Source organism: Halichondria panicea, chromosome 13, assembly GCF_963675165.1.
Source record: "Halichondria panicea chromosome 13, odHalPani1.1, whole genome shotgun sequence".
Lineage (NCBI taxonomy): Eukaryota > Metazoa > Porifera > Demospongiae > Suberitida > Halichondriidae > Halichondria > Halichondria panicea.
In genome coordinates, this window is record NC_087389.1 from 2539884 (window position 1) to 2553237 (window position 13354).

At 41.1% G+C, this 13354-nt stretch overlaps 1 protein-coding gene, 1 long non-coding RNA gene and 1 pseudogene across 4 annotated transcripts; 2 read left to right on the top strand and 1 right to left on the bottom strand.

The window, feature by feature from the left end:
• The first annotated feature begins 1233 nt into the window (after window positions 1-1233).
• On the top strand, window positions 1234-4467 carry LOC135346588 (tigger transposable element-derived protein 6-like; annotated as a pseudogene).
• A 275-nt stretch (window positions 4468-4742) lies between these two features.
• On the top strand, window positions 4743-7675 carry LOC135346602 (uncharacterized). Its single transcript, XM_064544287.1, has 7 exons — window positions 4743-5306; window positions 5369-5425; window positions 5477-5536; window positions 5745-5777; window positions 5833-5886; window positions 6017-6067; window positions 7407-7675. The coding sequence occupies exons 1-7, from the start codon at window positions 4880-4882 to the stop codon at window positions 7571-7573; spliced, it is 849 nt and encodes a 282-aa protein (XP_064400357.1). The 5' UTR covers window positions 4743-4879; the 3' UTR covers window positions 7574-7675.
• On the bottom strand, window positions 7290-12263 carry LOC135346630 (uncharacterized). 3 transcript variants are annotated; one of them, XR_010398070.1, is made up of 4 exons: window positions 11703-12263; window positions 9694-11402; window positions 7639-9576; window positions 7290-7528 (listed from the first exon to the last, which is right to left on the bottom strand). It is a non-coding gene; the product is annotated as an uncharacterized LOC135346630 (long non-coding RNA). The 3 variants fall into 3 exon arrangements; XR_010398069.1 differs by having other exon boundaries at window positions 9694-11092; window positions 11143-12263; XR_010398068.1 differs by having other exon boundaries at window positions 9694-12263.
• Window positions 12264-13354: the final 1091 nt, after the last annotated feature.

Consider the following 13354-nt stretch of genomic DNA (forward strand, 5'->3'; position numbering starts at 1 on the left):
GACATTAATTATTATAGAACTTACTCCACAATAGCTGCACCCTCTGCTGCACCCTCTCCTCATCCAATCCCTGCTTTGTGCAGTTCTTTTTTTTGACATTTCAAGTAAACACCCGTTCATTTCCTTTAGGCAAGTCCATAAGCGTACACATCCCTTGCTCTTATCATCATAAGATTTATTCGTATAGCAGCTTACAATTACGTACCAGATACTTTAACCCTTTTTGACAATGCCAGCAGCTGCTCCAATTTTTCCTCAATGCGGATCAATCTGTCCTGCAAGATGAATATGTGTGCACAATATAAATACCTGGTCTTGTTTGGTAAACGTAGATACAAAGTTTTCCAAGACTTAGAAGAGGCAATTGAACAATGACAGCAGCTTACCATCGACGTATACTACGATGCATAACATACCTCAGCTTTGGCAGCCTCGAGCATTGCAAGTTTTGTATTCGTTGCATCATACAGTCACTTCTTTTTTTTCGGAAGTTGAGGTTGAGTGGCTTCTGTGTAATATAACTTCCATCTGGAAATTCTGTCCCTTGTGCTCCAAAAAAACCTCCGAGCCATGTTGGAGATCTTTTTTTGTAACACCACATCCATTCTCCAGGGATATGCTTGAGACCAATGCCAATGCCTTGACTCTTTTCCCACTTTGTGGGCACTTCAGAATAACTTTGCATGTCCCACTATACATGCAACTACAAAGTCTGACTCACAGTGCTGCAAGTTTTCCTCCTCCTTTGATCCCCAATGGGGGTCAGCATCTTAAGTGGTGCCTTTTTTTAGATCTTGCTGGCCTTCTCTGTCACAGGTTTTACATGTACAGGCTCTGGAGACATCGATGAGGGTGAGGCGTGCAACAGTGAATCCAGTGAATTGAATCCAGTGAATCCATGTCTTCGTCTGATTCAGTTTCACGTGATTCAGTTGTATAGCTATACTTGACACACGAGATCAACTTTCACAAGATCAACTCCAATTCTTACCAGATCAACTTTGCATGAGGTCAACTCTCAGTAGATCAACTCCCATAGAATCAACTTTTCATATGATCAACTTCATGGGATCAACTCGATTACAATTTGAATTTAATAAAAAGTGAAATTAGTAATAAAAAAAAATTAGAAATTAGATCAGAGTCCAGTAAGATGCTTGATGGCTGATAAATATGCCATGCCTCCTGTGTCAACCAGGAGGAAGAGGCTGACATCTCTTCTGAGGGTCGGAAGGATGGGAGTGTCTTCGTGTCTAGCAGAGAGGACCTGATAGACTCAAGGCTAGGCAGTTGTGCCAGCACATCCAGCACACCAGCACATCCAGCACATCCAGCAGAGTTCTGTTCTTGGCTAATTACCTCCAGTTGATCATCGTAGATCACATTTATGGAGGTACTTTCTTGTCTCAGCTGGATTCAACCACCACACTCAAACCCTCTGAAGTGGCTCTTGCTGGGCAACCAGCCTTATGGTTTTTGCACCTCCAGATTCTGGTTCCGTCTTATAAATTGAAGGTTCTTTCCTCCTCTTTCCTCCTCGGTTTGTCTTGTCTTGACGAAATGAGTGCATGCTAGTTCTAGTGGCCCTTTTATCACCTGTCAAAACCTGTCAACCTTTGGCACAAAATATTTAGCACATGTACTATAGTAATTAGCTATAAAAGAAAGGTCATCAACACCTATAAAAAATAGCTGGATTTTAAAATTGGAGTTGATCTCAGTTGATTTATAATTAAGCAGCTTCATAAATCACAAATGTAATAAGCCACTCTACTGTAGTTATCTCCGTTGAGTTGACTCTATGAAAAGTTGAAGTTGATCTACTGAGAGTTGACCTCATGCAAAGTTGATCTGGTAAGAATTGATCTCGTGGGAGTTGATCTTGTGAAAGTTGATCTCGTGTGAGGCAATCACTTAAAGATCTCTTTGAATATTATTATGGCTTAAAATAGAACGTTCAAATTTTTCTACAGGAAAACATTAACACTTCAGTGACATTAACACTTCAGTGAAACACTAGAATTCGTGCACAATTCGTGCACAAGGTTGCACAGGTGTCACATTGTTCTGAGCATGGCTGAAGGCAATGGAAGATATACCCCACAATTCCAGTTCCGAGATCAACTTTACATAGATGGCGTCATAGATGGCGTCAAAGCCAGATAGCTAGTGCAGATAGCTAGTGCAGGCACAACGGAAGTACCAATGGACCAAGATGATCTTCTAAGTGATGAAGAGACAGCATGGGCAAAGCGATGATGAAGGCAAGCATGGGCGATGAAGGCAGCGTGGACAATCATGACAGCGAACTTGAGTAAGCTAGCATGTAAGCAAATGCTAGCTTTTTAATTATTCCATATGCAATTAATTATTCCTCTGATTGATTTGGACGAAGATGTGTTTACTCTACGAAAATGCAATGACATCAGCACTTAGTATGATAATGCAGTTTGTTTCAAGACACAAGTCAGTGACCTGTTGGCTTTGCTATGATTTGATTGATTTGTCCAAGTCCGAATCATCTTCCAGACAGTACTTCCACAGTGGTTACAAAAAGAAAACTCTTTGCTCGGATTGTCTTGGACCCCTCACCAACAGCAGAGACAAATGCCCAGTAATAGCACGCATGGCGAGCATGCGAGTTGGAAACTCGCAAAATTAAGTAAGATTATACACTGTACACTTACCCTATAGAGTAAGTAATCAAACCTCGGACTATACCTATATTCGGACGCGTTTTCCATGGACTCAAAGCAGCTATCCAGATTTTAGCCACATCTACAAGTCACTGGTGCTTGGTACTACCTAGCAGCCAACTCTCAGCCTGTTCCTCACAACGACACACTGGTCACGAGCTCTCAAAAACGAGTCCGAAATAATCAAAATACGGACGAAGGTACCGTTATCCGGACACTACTTTAGACTGCGTAGCTTGAGATATTTCTAGTTTCTGTGCCTCCTGTACTTCTTCTTAGCTAGATCTACCATCATGCAAAAAATCAGCAGTGGCAGCTGCACAACAAACTCCAGAAACCAGACTGAAAATAGCAGCCCCACCCACTAATTTAGGATCTCGGACGCATGTGCATTGCATATAATTATAGGCAGATCTACACGTGTTAATGAGCTAGTCTATGCGAGAGTCTATGAGCTATTAGCCAAAAGTCTAAAAGAAAAACTCTCTACCTGAAGGACAAAATCAAAGGAGGGGCAGAGAATCGGTGGATTTGTTTGTAAGTGCCACACTAGATCTACATACAGTAGACTATAACTAGAGTGTCTTTATGTGATGATTTTTTGTGTGTATACAGATTGTTAGTAATTAACTAGGTATGGCTGAAGGCTATATTTTAAGAAGTAAGCTTGCATCACGTCCATCAACACCAGCAGTGTTTGACGGTAGATTTACTCACCAACGACCGCTGTACAAGTCATGGGTGGATGACAGTATGAAAAAAGCTATGGAAGCAGTTGTCAAGAATGGAGCAAGTGTTAGAGAGGCAGCAGTTCGCTTTGGTGTGCCCAAGTCAACTTTGGGGGATCGAATCAGTGGCAGAGTTCAACACGGTGATGTCAGTGGCCCCCTAAAATACCTCTCAACTGCGGAAGAAAATGACTTAGCCAAATTCTTGATAAAATGTGCTGGTATTGGATATCCTAAGACAAGATTAGAAGTTATATCTCTTGTCCAAACGATTATTGATTATAAAGGGATTCACTCAACTGTTACGGCTGGTTGGTGGCAGAGATTTATCAAGCGAAATGCGAACATCACTTTAAGGGCCCCTTCTCCACTATCAAATGCTCGAGCATATGCAACAGATCCTGATATCATGAACAGGTACTTTGATCTACTTGAGGAGACTTTGTTCAGCCGTGCTGCATATTTAACATGGATGAAACTGGCCTCCCCATGGATCCTAAGGCTTCTAAAAGCGTTTACAGAAAAGGAGAAAAAAATCCTTTAGCATGCTCTAGTGGTAATAAATCCCAGACGACAGTAGTAGCCTGTGTGAGTGCTGCAGGCTATTGTATGCCACCTTTGGTGATCTTGAATCGGAAGAGTGTTCCGAGCTGCTATAAGGAAGGAGAAGTTCCTGGGACCAAATATGGCCTGTCACCAAAAGGATGGATTGACCGTGACTTGTTTCACCAGTGGTTTGCTTTTCATTTTCTTCGATATGCTCCTCAAAAACGTCCCTTATTGCTGCTTCTTGATGGCCACTCCAGCCACTTTTGCCCGGAAACAGTTCATCTAGCTGATGAACATGATATAGTTGTATTTATTTGTTCTCCCTCCAAACTCTACCCACCTATTGCAGCCTTTGGATAAGGGGACATTTTCCCCTTTAAAGACTTATTGGAAACAGGAGTGTCACGAATTTATGAGCAAAAATCCAGGCGAAGTAGTGTCCCGTTTTACCTTTTCCAAAATTTTGGGAAGATCATGGGAAAGATGTATGAGATTATCCAATGTGCAAGCGGGATTTAAAGTAACCGGTGTGTACCCATTTGATCGTGAAGCAGCTTTCAAGCAAATTAATATGCCTTCTGGTGTTGCCAAAAGTTTTTCTCTGCCGTATCAACCCATGTTTAGTCCTGCGCCCAGGAAAAAGAAAGCTGCAGCTATACATGTAGATCTAGTACGTTATTCAGAAGATGATGATATCAGCTCTGAAGAATCGTTCAGTGACGTACGAGCAGTACATACACCTGTAGGTGGCAGTTTTGATTATGAGAGTGCAGCACGAGAACCTGGTTTTGGTGAACATGCCAAGATGCCACCCTATACGTCTACTGGTGATACGGATGACAACAGTTCCAGTGACACTGATCGTGTGACACCTTTAATTTACTGCAGCCAAGCCAAACCAAAAAAATGCTGAAAACACCCATCCCACCTCCAAGAAAAGTTGATCCTTTGAAAGTAAAATCTTGTGGTAAAATTCTCACTAGCAGCGAATGTATGGCTATTATGGATAAAAAAAAAGAAGAGAAAGATGAAAAGGAAAGGCTTAAGGCTGAGAGAAAGCGTTTGCAGGCTGAGAGGAAGCAATTGAAGGCTGAAAACAAGCGTTTGCTGGCTGAAAAACGAGCTTCGAAGCTATTAGCCAAGAAATCGGGAAAGAGTGTTTCCACAAAAGTGTCTAAAGCTCAGCATTCCTTATGTGTTGAAAACCCACCTGAACCGGTTTTTACTGCTAAAGAACTTGAACTTTTTACCACCAGGTTTGAAAATGGTTTTGACCTCACGCATGATGACCGATATAACTTATGGTTAAAAGAAAATGGATCTCCCCAGAATGGTGTGTATATAGTGTTTGGTATACTGCAGAATGTGCTATAATCATGTTTCTATTGTATTTAGCCAGGCAAAAGCGAGTTACGAAGCCTACTTTCAAAGTGAGAGAAAGCATTGGTCAAGGTGGTTACTTCTGCTATTTAATACTGACATAGCTAATATCCATAATTGCAGATTGGAGTGATGCTGATGAGTTGTGCCACGTGACGGGGATAGATTCAAGTGGCGTATCTGGTGTGTTGATTATTGATTTAGCTATAATTATACAGCTACATAATTATGTTATATATACTTGGATAGCACTTGAATTGAATAGCCTGCAACATGTCCGCTTAACACGTCATAACTTTCGCTCAATTTGGCGATGCATGAGGCTATTTCTATTGAGCATAATTATAGTACTGCAGTCGACTATACTCGTGATTAATACATTTTCTAACAGATGAAGAGCCAGTCAAGTCCAAGGTACTGTCTGGTAAGTAGGTTTATTTTATAATTATATGCGACCAATTCGGATGATGTGCCTTTAGTTGCAGAGCAAAGAAGGAACGCTGGAGTGAGGGCAACTAGAGCTAACCCATCTGGTGAGTGAGTAAATTTAATTATCCCCCTTCATATTAGGACCCACCCCCAAAGCAAATCTACCCCCCTGAAACAATTTAAGACTCTTAAAGGTAGCTCTGAACTCCGTCATATTCACATGTATATTATTAGGAAGCAGTGTTGGATTGAGAGCTACTAAATCTACTAGAGCTAACCCGTCAGGTTAGTGGCATATGTTGTACGTCGCATTCACATACACGTCTATTTTTAGAGCCCGTAAACAGTGTTGGAGTGAGAGCTACTAAATCTACTAGAGCTAACCCGCCAGGTTAGTGGTTCATGGTACCATAATTATGTTGTCGCATTCACATACACGTCTATTTTAGAGCCCGTAAACAGTGTTGGAGTGAGAGCTACTAAATCTACTAGAGCTAACCCGCCAGGTTAGTGGTTCATGGTACCATAATTATGTTGTCGCATTCACATACACGTCTATTTTAGAGCCCGTAAACAGTGTTGGAGTGAGAGCTACTAAATCTACTAGAGCTAACCCGTCAGGTTAGTGGTTCATGGTACCATAATTATGTTGTCGCATTCACATACACGTCTATTTTAGAGCCCGTAAACAGTGTTGGAGTGAGAGCTACTAAATCTACTAGAGCTAACCCGTCAGGTTAGTGGTTCATGGTACCATAATTATGTTGTCGCATTCACATACACGTCTATTTTTAGAGCCCGTAAACAGTGTTGGAGTGAGAGCTACTAAATCTACTAGAGCTAACCCGCCAGGTTAGTGGTTCATGGTACCATAATTATGTTGTCGCATTCACATACACGTCTATTTTTAGAGCCCGTAAACAGTGTTGGAGTGAGAGCTACTAAATCTACTAGAGCTAACCCGCCAGGTTAGTGGTTCATGGTACCATAATTATGTTGTTGCATTCACATACACGTCTATTTTTAGAGCCCGTAAACAGTGTTGGAGTGAGAGCTACTAAATCTACTAGAGCTAACCCGTCAGGTTAGTGGTTCATGGTACCATAATTATGTTGTCGCATTCACATACACGTCTATTTTTAGAGCCCGTAAACAGTGTTGGAGTGAGAGCTACTAAATCTACTAGAGCTAACCCGCCAGGTTAGTGGTTCATGGTACCATAATTATGTTGTCGCATTCACATACACGTCTATTTTTAGAGCCCGTAAACAGTGTTGGAGTGAGAGCTACTAAATCTACTAGAGCTAACCCGTCAGGTTAGTGGTTCATGGTACCATCTGTTGTCGCATTCACATACATGTGTATTTTTTGGCCCAGGAAGCAATGTTGGAGTGAGAGCTATTAAATCTACTAGAGCTAACCCGTCAGGTTAGTGGTTTAATAGTACCGTATTGAAATTGGTAAAGAGCCCACCCAAGTGTGCTGTACATTTCTGGTTCATATATAGTCAAGTTCCTAAATGACAATGTCACTATATATGCATGTTACTCGTCTCAATTAACGTCATGTACAAACGCAATAAAAAGAAATAGTGGTTAGGGAGTTCCATGTATTTACCCTGTAGTGCTCGAGGACGATTCTTTTTGTTCTGCTACTGATTGCTCTGTACAAAAGAGCGGGATAGAGTTCCCTGTGTGGATCAGTTGTGATGTGTGCTCCAGGTGGTATCATCTTTACTGTATAGGACTGAAGAAAACCAAGAAACAGTTTACTTGTGTACAATGTATATAATGAACAGTAAGCTTGTGTAGATCTATATTCAATGTGTATAGTTGTGATTAAATACAGTATACTACCTTTCTGGGCTCTGGTAGAGATCGATTTTCTTTTAACCATTAAGTGAACTCTGTGTCCGAGATCCTAAATTAGTGGGTGGGGCTGCTATTTTCAGTCTGGTTTCTGGAGTTTGTTGTGCAGCTGCCACTGCTGATTTTTTGCATGATGGTAGATCTAGCTAAGAAGAAGTACAGGAGGCACAGAAACTAGAAATATCTCAAGCTACGCAGTCTAAAGTAGTGTCCGGATAACGGTACCTTCGTCCGTATTTTGATTATTTCGGACTCGTTTTTGAGAGCTCGTGACCAGTGCGTCGTTGTGAGGAACAGGCTGAGAGTTGGCTGCTAGGTAGTACCAAGCACCAGTGACTTGTAGATGTGGCTAAAATCTGGATAGCTGCTTTGAGTCCATGGAAAACGCGTCCGAATATAGGTATAGTCCGAGGTTTGATTACTTACTCTACTTAAATTTCTATAAGCGAGCATAATTCCATAAAAAATTGTAGCATAAGCATAATCAGATCAGGTTTCTCATACACCGAACATTTGGCTCTCTCCATTAACACAGATGGTTCTTCCGAGCTTTTGGCCAGTGTACCTCGTTATTAACAATCTCCCACCACATATCCGAATGAACGAGGAAAACATTATCTTGTGTGCTGTTTGGTGTGGCTCAAAAAAACCGGCCATGCATCCGCTGCTTAAACCCATTAATCCGTAAAATTGGTATTGAAATGTTAACACCGGCTGCGGCTGGTAAAAAAGTCTTTACCAAAGCTGCCATCTTGAGTATGAAGCAATTTAATGGATCGATAGTGCGGCCCTTGCTAGCAGTCTAAATAAGGCCGAGAAGCCTTTTATCTCGGACGGTATGTTAAGGAGAAGATTTGTTGAATCAAAAACCCCCACACGAGTTCAGTCGCTCTCCTCGGTCACTATCAGCTCATCTCAAGTTACACTCTCTATTACTCCTATTACTCCCTTCCACTTCTCCTGCACCATTACGCACTCTTTGTTGCAGTAAAGCAATTCATTTCCTTCTCCAATCATCTCAGAAGAACTACTGAAGGACTATGTACAGTTTCTCTATGGTGAAAGAAGCTGAAATTCACATGCACATGCACTAACTCACATTCCCAAATTTATACAACACTGGGGGACTCATCAGCACTCAAAAACATGATTCATGGAAAGTGCCATAGCTGGTATTTGCTGCCATGACGACAAGCAAATGTGAAGACAGTGACACCATCGATTTCATCACAACCAAGAAACCCCGAGGCAAAGATGGGTGAACATCTCTACAAAATAGGACGATCCAGTGTCACCGAAGAAGAGTCGGTACTCAACACGTTAACACCTTCAGTCGTGCCTTTTCCTTTTATAATGGGGTGGTTTACTATTCACGGGACAAACGTGACAGCACTGTCTGTACCTACAGTAACTCTCGTGGAAAACCAAGCTTTTGTCGAATCGAAAAGGAACCATTGTCCGAAAATTGACATGAAATCCTTGTCGAGAACTCTAAACTCTAAACTTGTACAAGCATGTAGACCATGTCACTCATTAAGCATTATTAAGCATTATTAACCCTTTCCCGGCTTTAATTAAAAAAACAAAATACAGAATAAATACACATTTTTCTTTAAAAATACATATCTCATGAACCATGCATTGTAATCACTTGCAACTATTTCCTACAGGTAGCCCATATCCTGGGGGTACCATGACATCATCATCGTTACCTAGCAACTGACCACCCCCCACTAATTAACGATTTTTTTACACATTTCACAATTATGAACATAAACAATATTGTATGAAGGCATTAAGTAACTAAAGACACTAAATAAGTGTTCTCAATGTTCTCACGGTGACATGGTTCAATCAGGATCAGCAGAAACTTCTCTGCGAGGTCGTATCGGCAGACGCTCTTTTCCCGGGAAATGTTTTCTTCACCTACACACAGGTTTACAAGTTCAATGGTGGCTCATGATGTCCACTTGTGTACTAACTAGACTAAGCATACCATACTGAAGCTATCCAGACTACATATGATACTCCATAGTTACTTACAAGGTCCAGGACTTTGGTTCATGCTCAGGAGCTTCTTCCACCGGTTCTTCAGGCTCTATATTTATAGCTTGACCTCTGAAAAGTAGTTTCCTCTCTTGGTATGATCCCAGTCACTGTCCTCTTACTCAACAAGGCCATAAGCATCGTTATTCTCACTGTCTAGCTGCCCTAGAACCTCGCTGAGGTTGTACTACAAAGATCTTGTAGCCATTATCAAACGGTCACTTTTCTTTCGACAGTACTGCACCAAGCGTACCTCGAGGCAAGATATTAAAGATACCATGTGAAAGAGCAGCCCAATGCGCATGTGCTGGTACCTACAGCGTGTGCATAGCTCCAACACAGTGCCCACAACCATGTTTTGAAAATTATCACTACCGTTGCCGTCATATGACGGCTAAAGCCGGGAAAGGGTTAAACTGACTGTGTTAGTCAAGACAAACCAGCATTCTGACAACCAAACAATTTTGAGAGATTTGTTCTATTATTGTTCTATTATTGTTTACATACTGCTATAATAATTAGCAGCCACATCTACAACTCAATCTATAATAATAAGAGACATGGCTGCTTCATGCCAATTTAATTGAGACAACAATTCAAGATGCAGATCTTCATTTCTAACAATTATTTCTAACAATTATTTGATTTGATTATAGGTCCTTGAGGTTGAGGCTGATGGGGAATACCTCTTTATCCTGGTTCTCTTTGATGACGAAAGTGTGCAATTTATTAGATACGTAGAACTAATAGTGTATCAGTTTGTTCACGGAAAAACATAATTTATATGCAAGTAGAATCATTATCTAGTGTCAGATTGCAATCAGTGCAATCAGATTATTCACTTAAACTCACTTAAACCAACAAGACATATCTGACATTATAGCTGGTTTGAATTTTGTCAGATTGCAATTGGAATATTCACAGAATCTGATATCCTGAAACTTGGCTAGTCAGACTTTTGTTGGAGATTTTGCACACAGACACTGATCAGGATCAATCTGACACCATCTGAACAGAACTGACGAAATTCTTACAAGAATTTTTAGTTGGGTACCTGGCAAGGAATTCTCACAACCCACTGTCTGTACATAACAATACTGCATGCACTTTGACCTTTGTTTAAGAACAAAAAACGGGTACGTACCCTTTTTCTTGGCGCGACATTGCTTGTGACATTATCATGTACATGTACGTCTGAGTCGGATGTACATAACAATACTGCATGAACCTTTGACCCTACTTCAGAACATACCCGACATGCGACCAAGCACTCTTGCACCTTGCATGACATCATTGTCTGAGTCTGATCCAGATCCACTGTATGATACTGTGTACCTTAGTTCACACCTTAGTTCACACCACACACACCCTTCTTCCCGGTAGACCCGCATTTTACCTGCATGAAAAACAAATGCACAATCTTAATACAGATGCAGGCAAGCACACCATTTGTTTTCTGGAGATTCTTCAGCCCTTCTTTTTCTTTGTAGTGCTTTTCCTTTTTCCTTCATCTATTTCATCTCCACTTATCATCGAAAAATTAGACTTTGGCAATATATATTATGTTGGGTAGAATTAGAGTAAAGTCGTGGCTGTTTGTTTATGTCTACTAAATCTAATGGAGTTTGTACTTTCGTTTCTTTCGCTTAAATTGTGATGTCTCGTCTATTCGTGTCTCTTGGCGTCATCATTATTTTTCTCCACCCCTAGAGAAAAAGGTGATTAAAATGTTATCTCTTTACACTCTTTACACTCGAACTGTCCCACTAAACATTTCCGTATTTTGAAATAAAGTGAGGGAAGTGAAAGACCAGTGTGTGCATATAGGGCGTAATATTCTTTTCCTGAAACCCTTGACACTTGTGCTTCAAGCTCAAGAAAAGGTCTTTCGCCTATCATGACCTACTAGTAAACTAACACTATACCTTTTGCTCAACCACTTCACTGGGAGGTGGAGTCCAGCTAGAAACCATTGAGCCAGACCATATAAATAATTTAGTACTCACTTGAATTTCTTCCTTCAGTAGGTCAGCAAACTAGACGTTCCAGAAACGTCCATTCGAAATGTCCTGAAGCCCTGAAGCTTTGCCATCTGGACCCCTTGCTCGTCTGTAGTGTTTGTAGGTGAGTGTGCGTTTCCTAGTCTGTCGTTTCCTTGTCTGTCTTGTTTAGCAGATCTCTAGAATGAGATTTCTTGTTAAAACGTCAGCTATACGTAGGAGTAGGTGTAGCTCATCGCTCTATGCAGTAGTGGTGTTGTAATTGATGTAATTGATCCTAGTCGTTTACTGCTGGGAAGTGCGCGCCTTTTTATACATTCTCTTGCCAGGAAAAACTCAAGGCGGTACTCTGTTTCATCAACAGTGAGTAGTGGGTGTGAAATAATGTCGTTCAACTCCTTCAATACCTCAGATAGTCCTGAACTAATTGTTTCATACAATTGTTTCATACGACTCTTCGCCTGTCAATATAAAAATATTTTCACCACTTTCTCGTTTAATATTTTTATTGTTAAGCTTACCCATGCCTGATAAAACATTGTCTTGAATTTCTGGAAATGCAAATGAGATATTGAATGATCTTGTGACCATTACTTTTACTGGTTGGGTGATAGCTTTCCCTGAATGAACCCATAATAATAGTTCTAGCTAGGGATTGCAGCTTTCGGATAAGGACCTTCGAGATATCGGATGTCGAGAGAGTTGTTAATTGAGAGTAATTTCGGTACAGTGGAGACACTCAATTCATGATAAGCTTCGTCACTCACAGCAAACCTGTCAAGAGCTTGCTGTACCCTCGCAGAATCGTTTTGATGTTGTGGCTTGTATGGGAGATCTGCGTAGCTCTAAAGATTCTGGCTGGCTCCTCCATACGCTCAACCTACACAGAGAGCATGAAAGACTTGCCACACAACATAGCTAGCTACTCATCTGTGTGTATGCTGTTACAACAGTGGCTCCTCCACACTCAATCAACCTACCTACACGGAAGACACATGAAAGACACACTACACTGCTAAACAAGCTATGGCTGAAGACCGAATGATTCACAATGCTAGCTTTCGTTTTACCTGTCGTGGTGATACCTCGTGACCTTTGTTGATGTGTGCTCTTGTTGAGCTGTGGTAGGTATACTTGTTTCAGGGATCGTTGTTGGCTGTGGAGATTCAGTGGATAGTTGCTGCTCAATTTCAGAATACGATTCTGCTTGATGCGAAGAGGTTGTATTCTCCAGCAAGTACGGCATACCCCCCGTACCGTATCCTTCTTGCTACCTTGCTAGCTTGTTCTGCAAGCCTTTTCTGCAAGCCTTTTCTCCAGACGATCGCCATGCTATTAACTAAGCTAATGAATGTCTCTTCTGCCTTCTGGAATAGAGAGAGAGAAGTTTGGCTGTACTTGTGGTTCTGTGTGTCATGTAATCCTACGTCGTAGTACTTTCATACTTTCATCACTGAAATAGGCCAGAGCATATAAAATTTCTGGAATGATTGACAAAACTCCATGATACAACCAGGATTTGCTTCCTCACGTACAGTAAGATTTGAATCAGGCAGAACTCCTTTGAGCAAAATTGGAGAGTAAATTACTCCACTGGTTTGCATTATACGGAATCCTACTTCTTGTATAGCCTTCTCTGCAGTAGCGCACCACAGGCT

Bases quoted from the DNA above. Each gene is read 5' to 3' on its own strand.
- LOC135346602 (XM_064544287.1), top strand. From the start codon at position 4,880: ATGCTGAAAACACCCATCCCACCTCCAAGAAAAGTTGATCCTTTGAAA. The intron at 5,307-5,368 runs GTGTGTATATAG...TATTGTATTTAG, and splicing joins AAATGGATCTCCCCAGAATG to CCAGGCAAAAGCGAGTTACG. The intron at 5,537-5,744 runs GTGTGTTGATTA...ATTTTCTAACAG, and splicing joins AGATTCAAGTGGCGTATCTG to ATGAAGAGCCAGTCAAGTCC.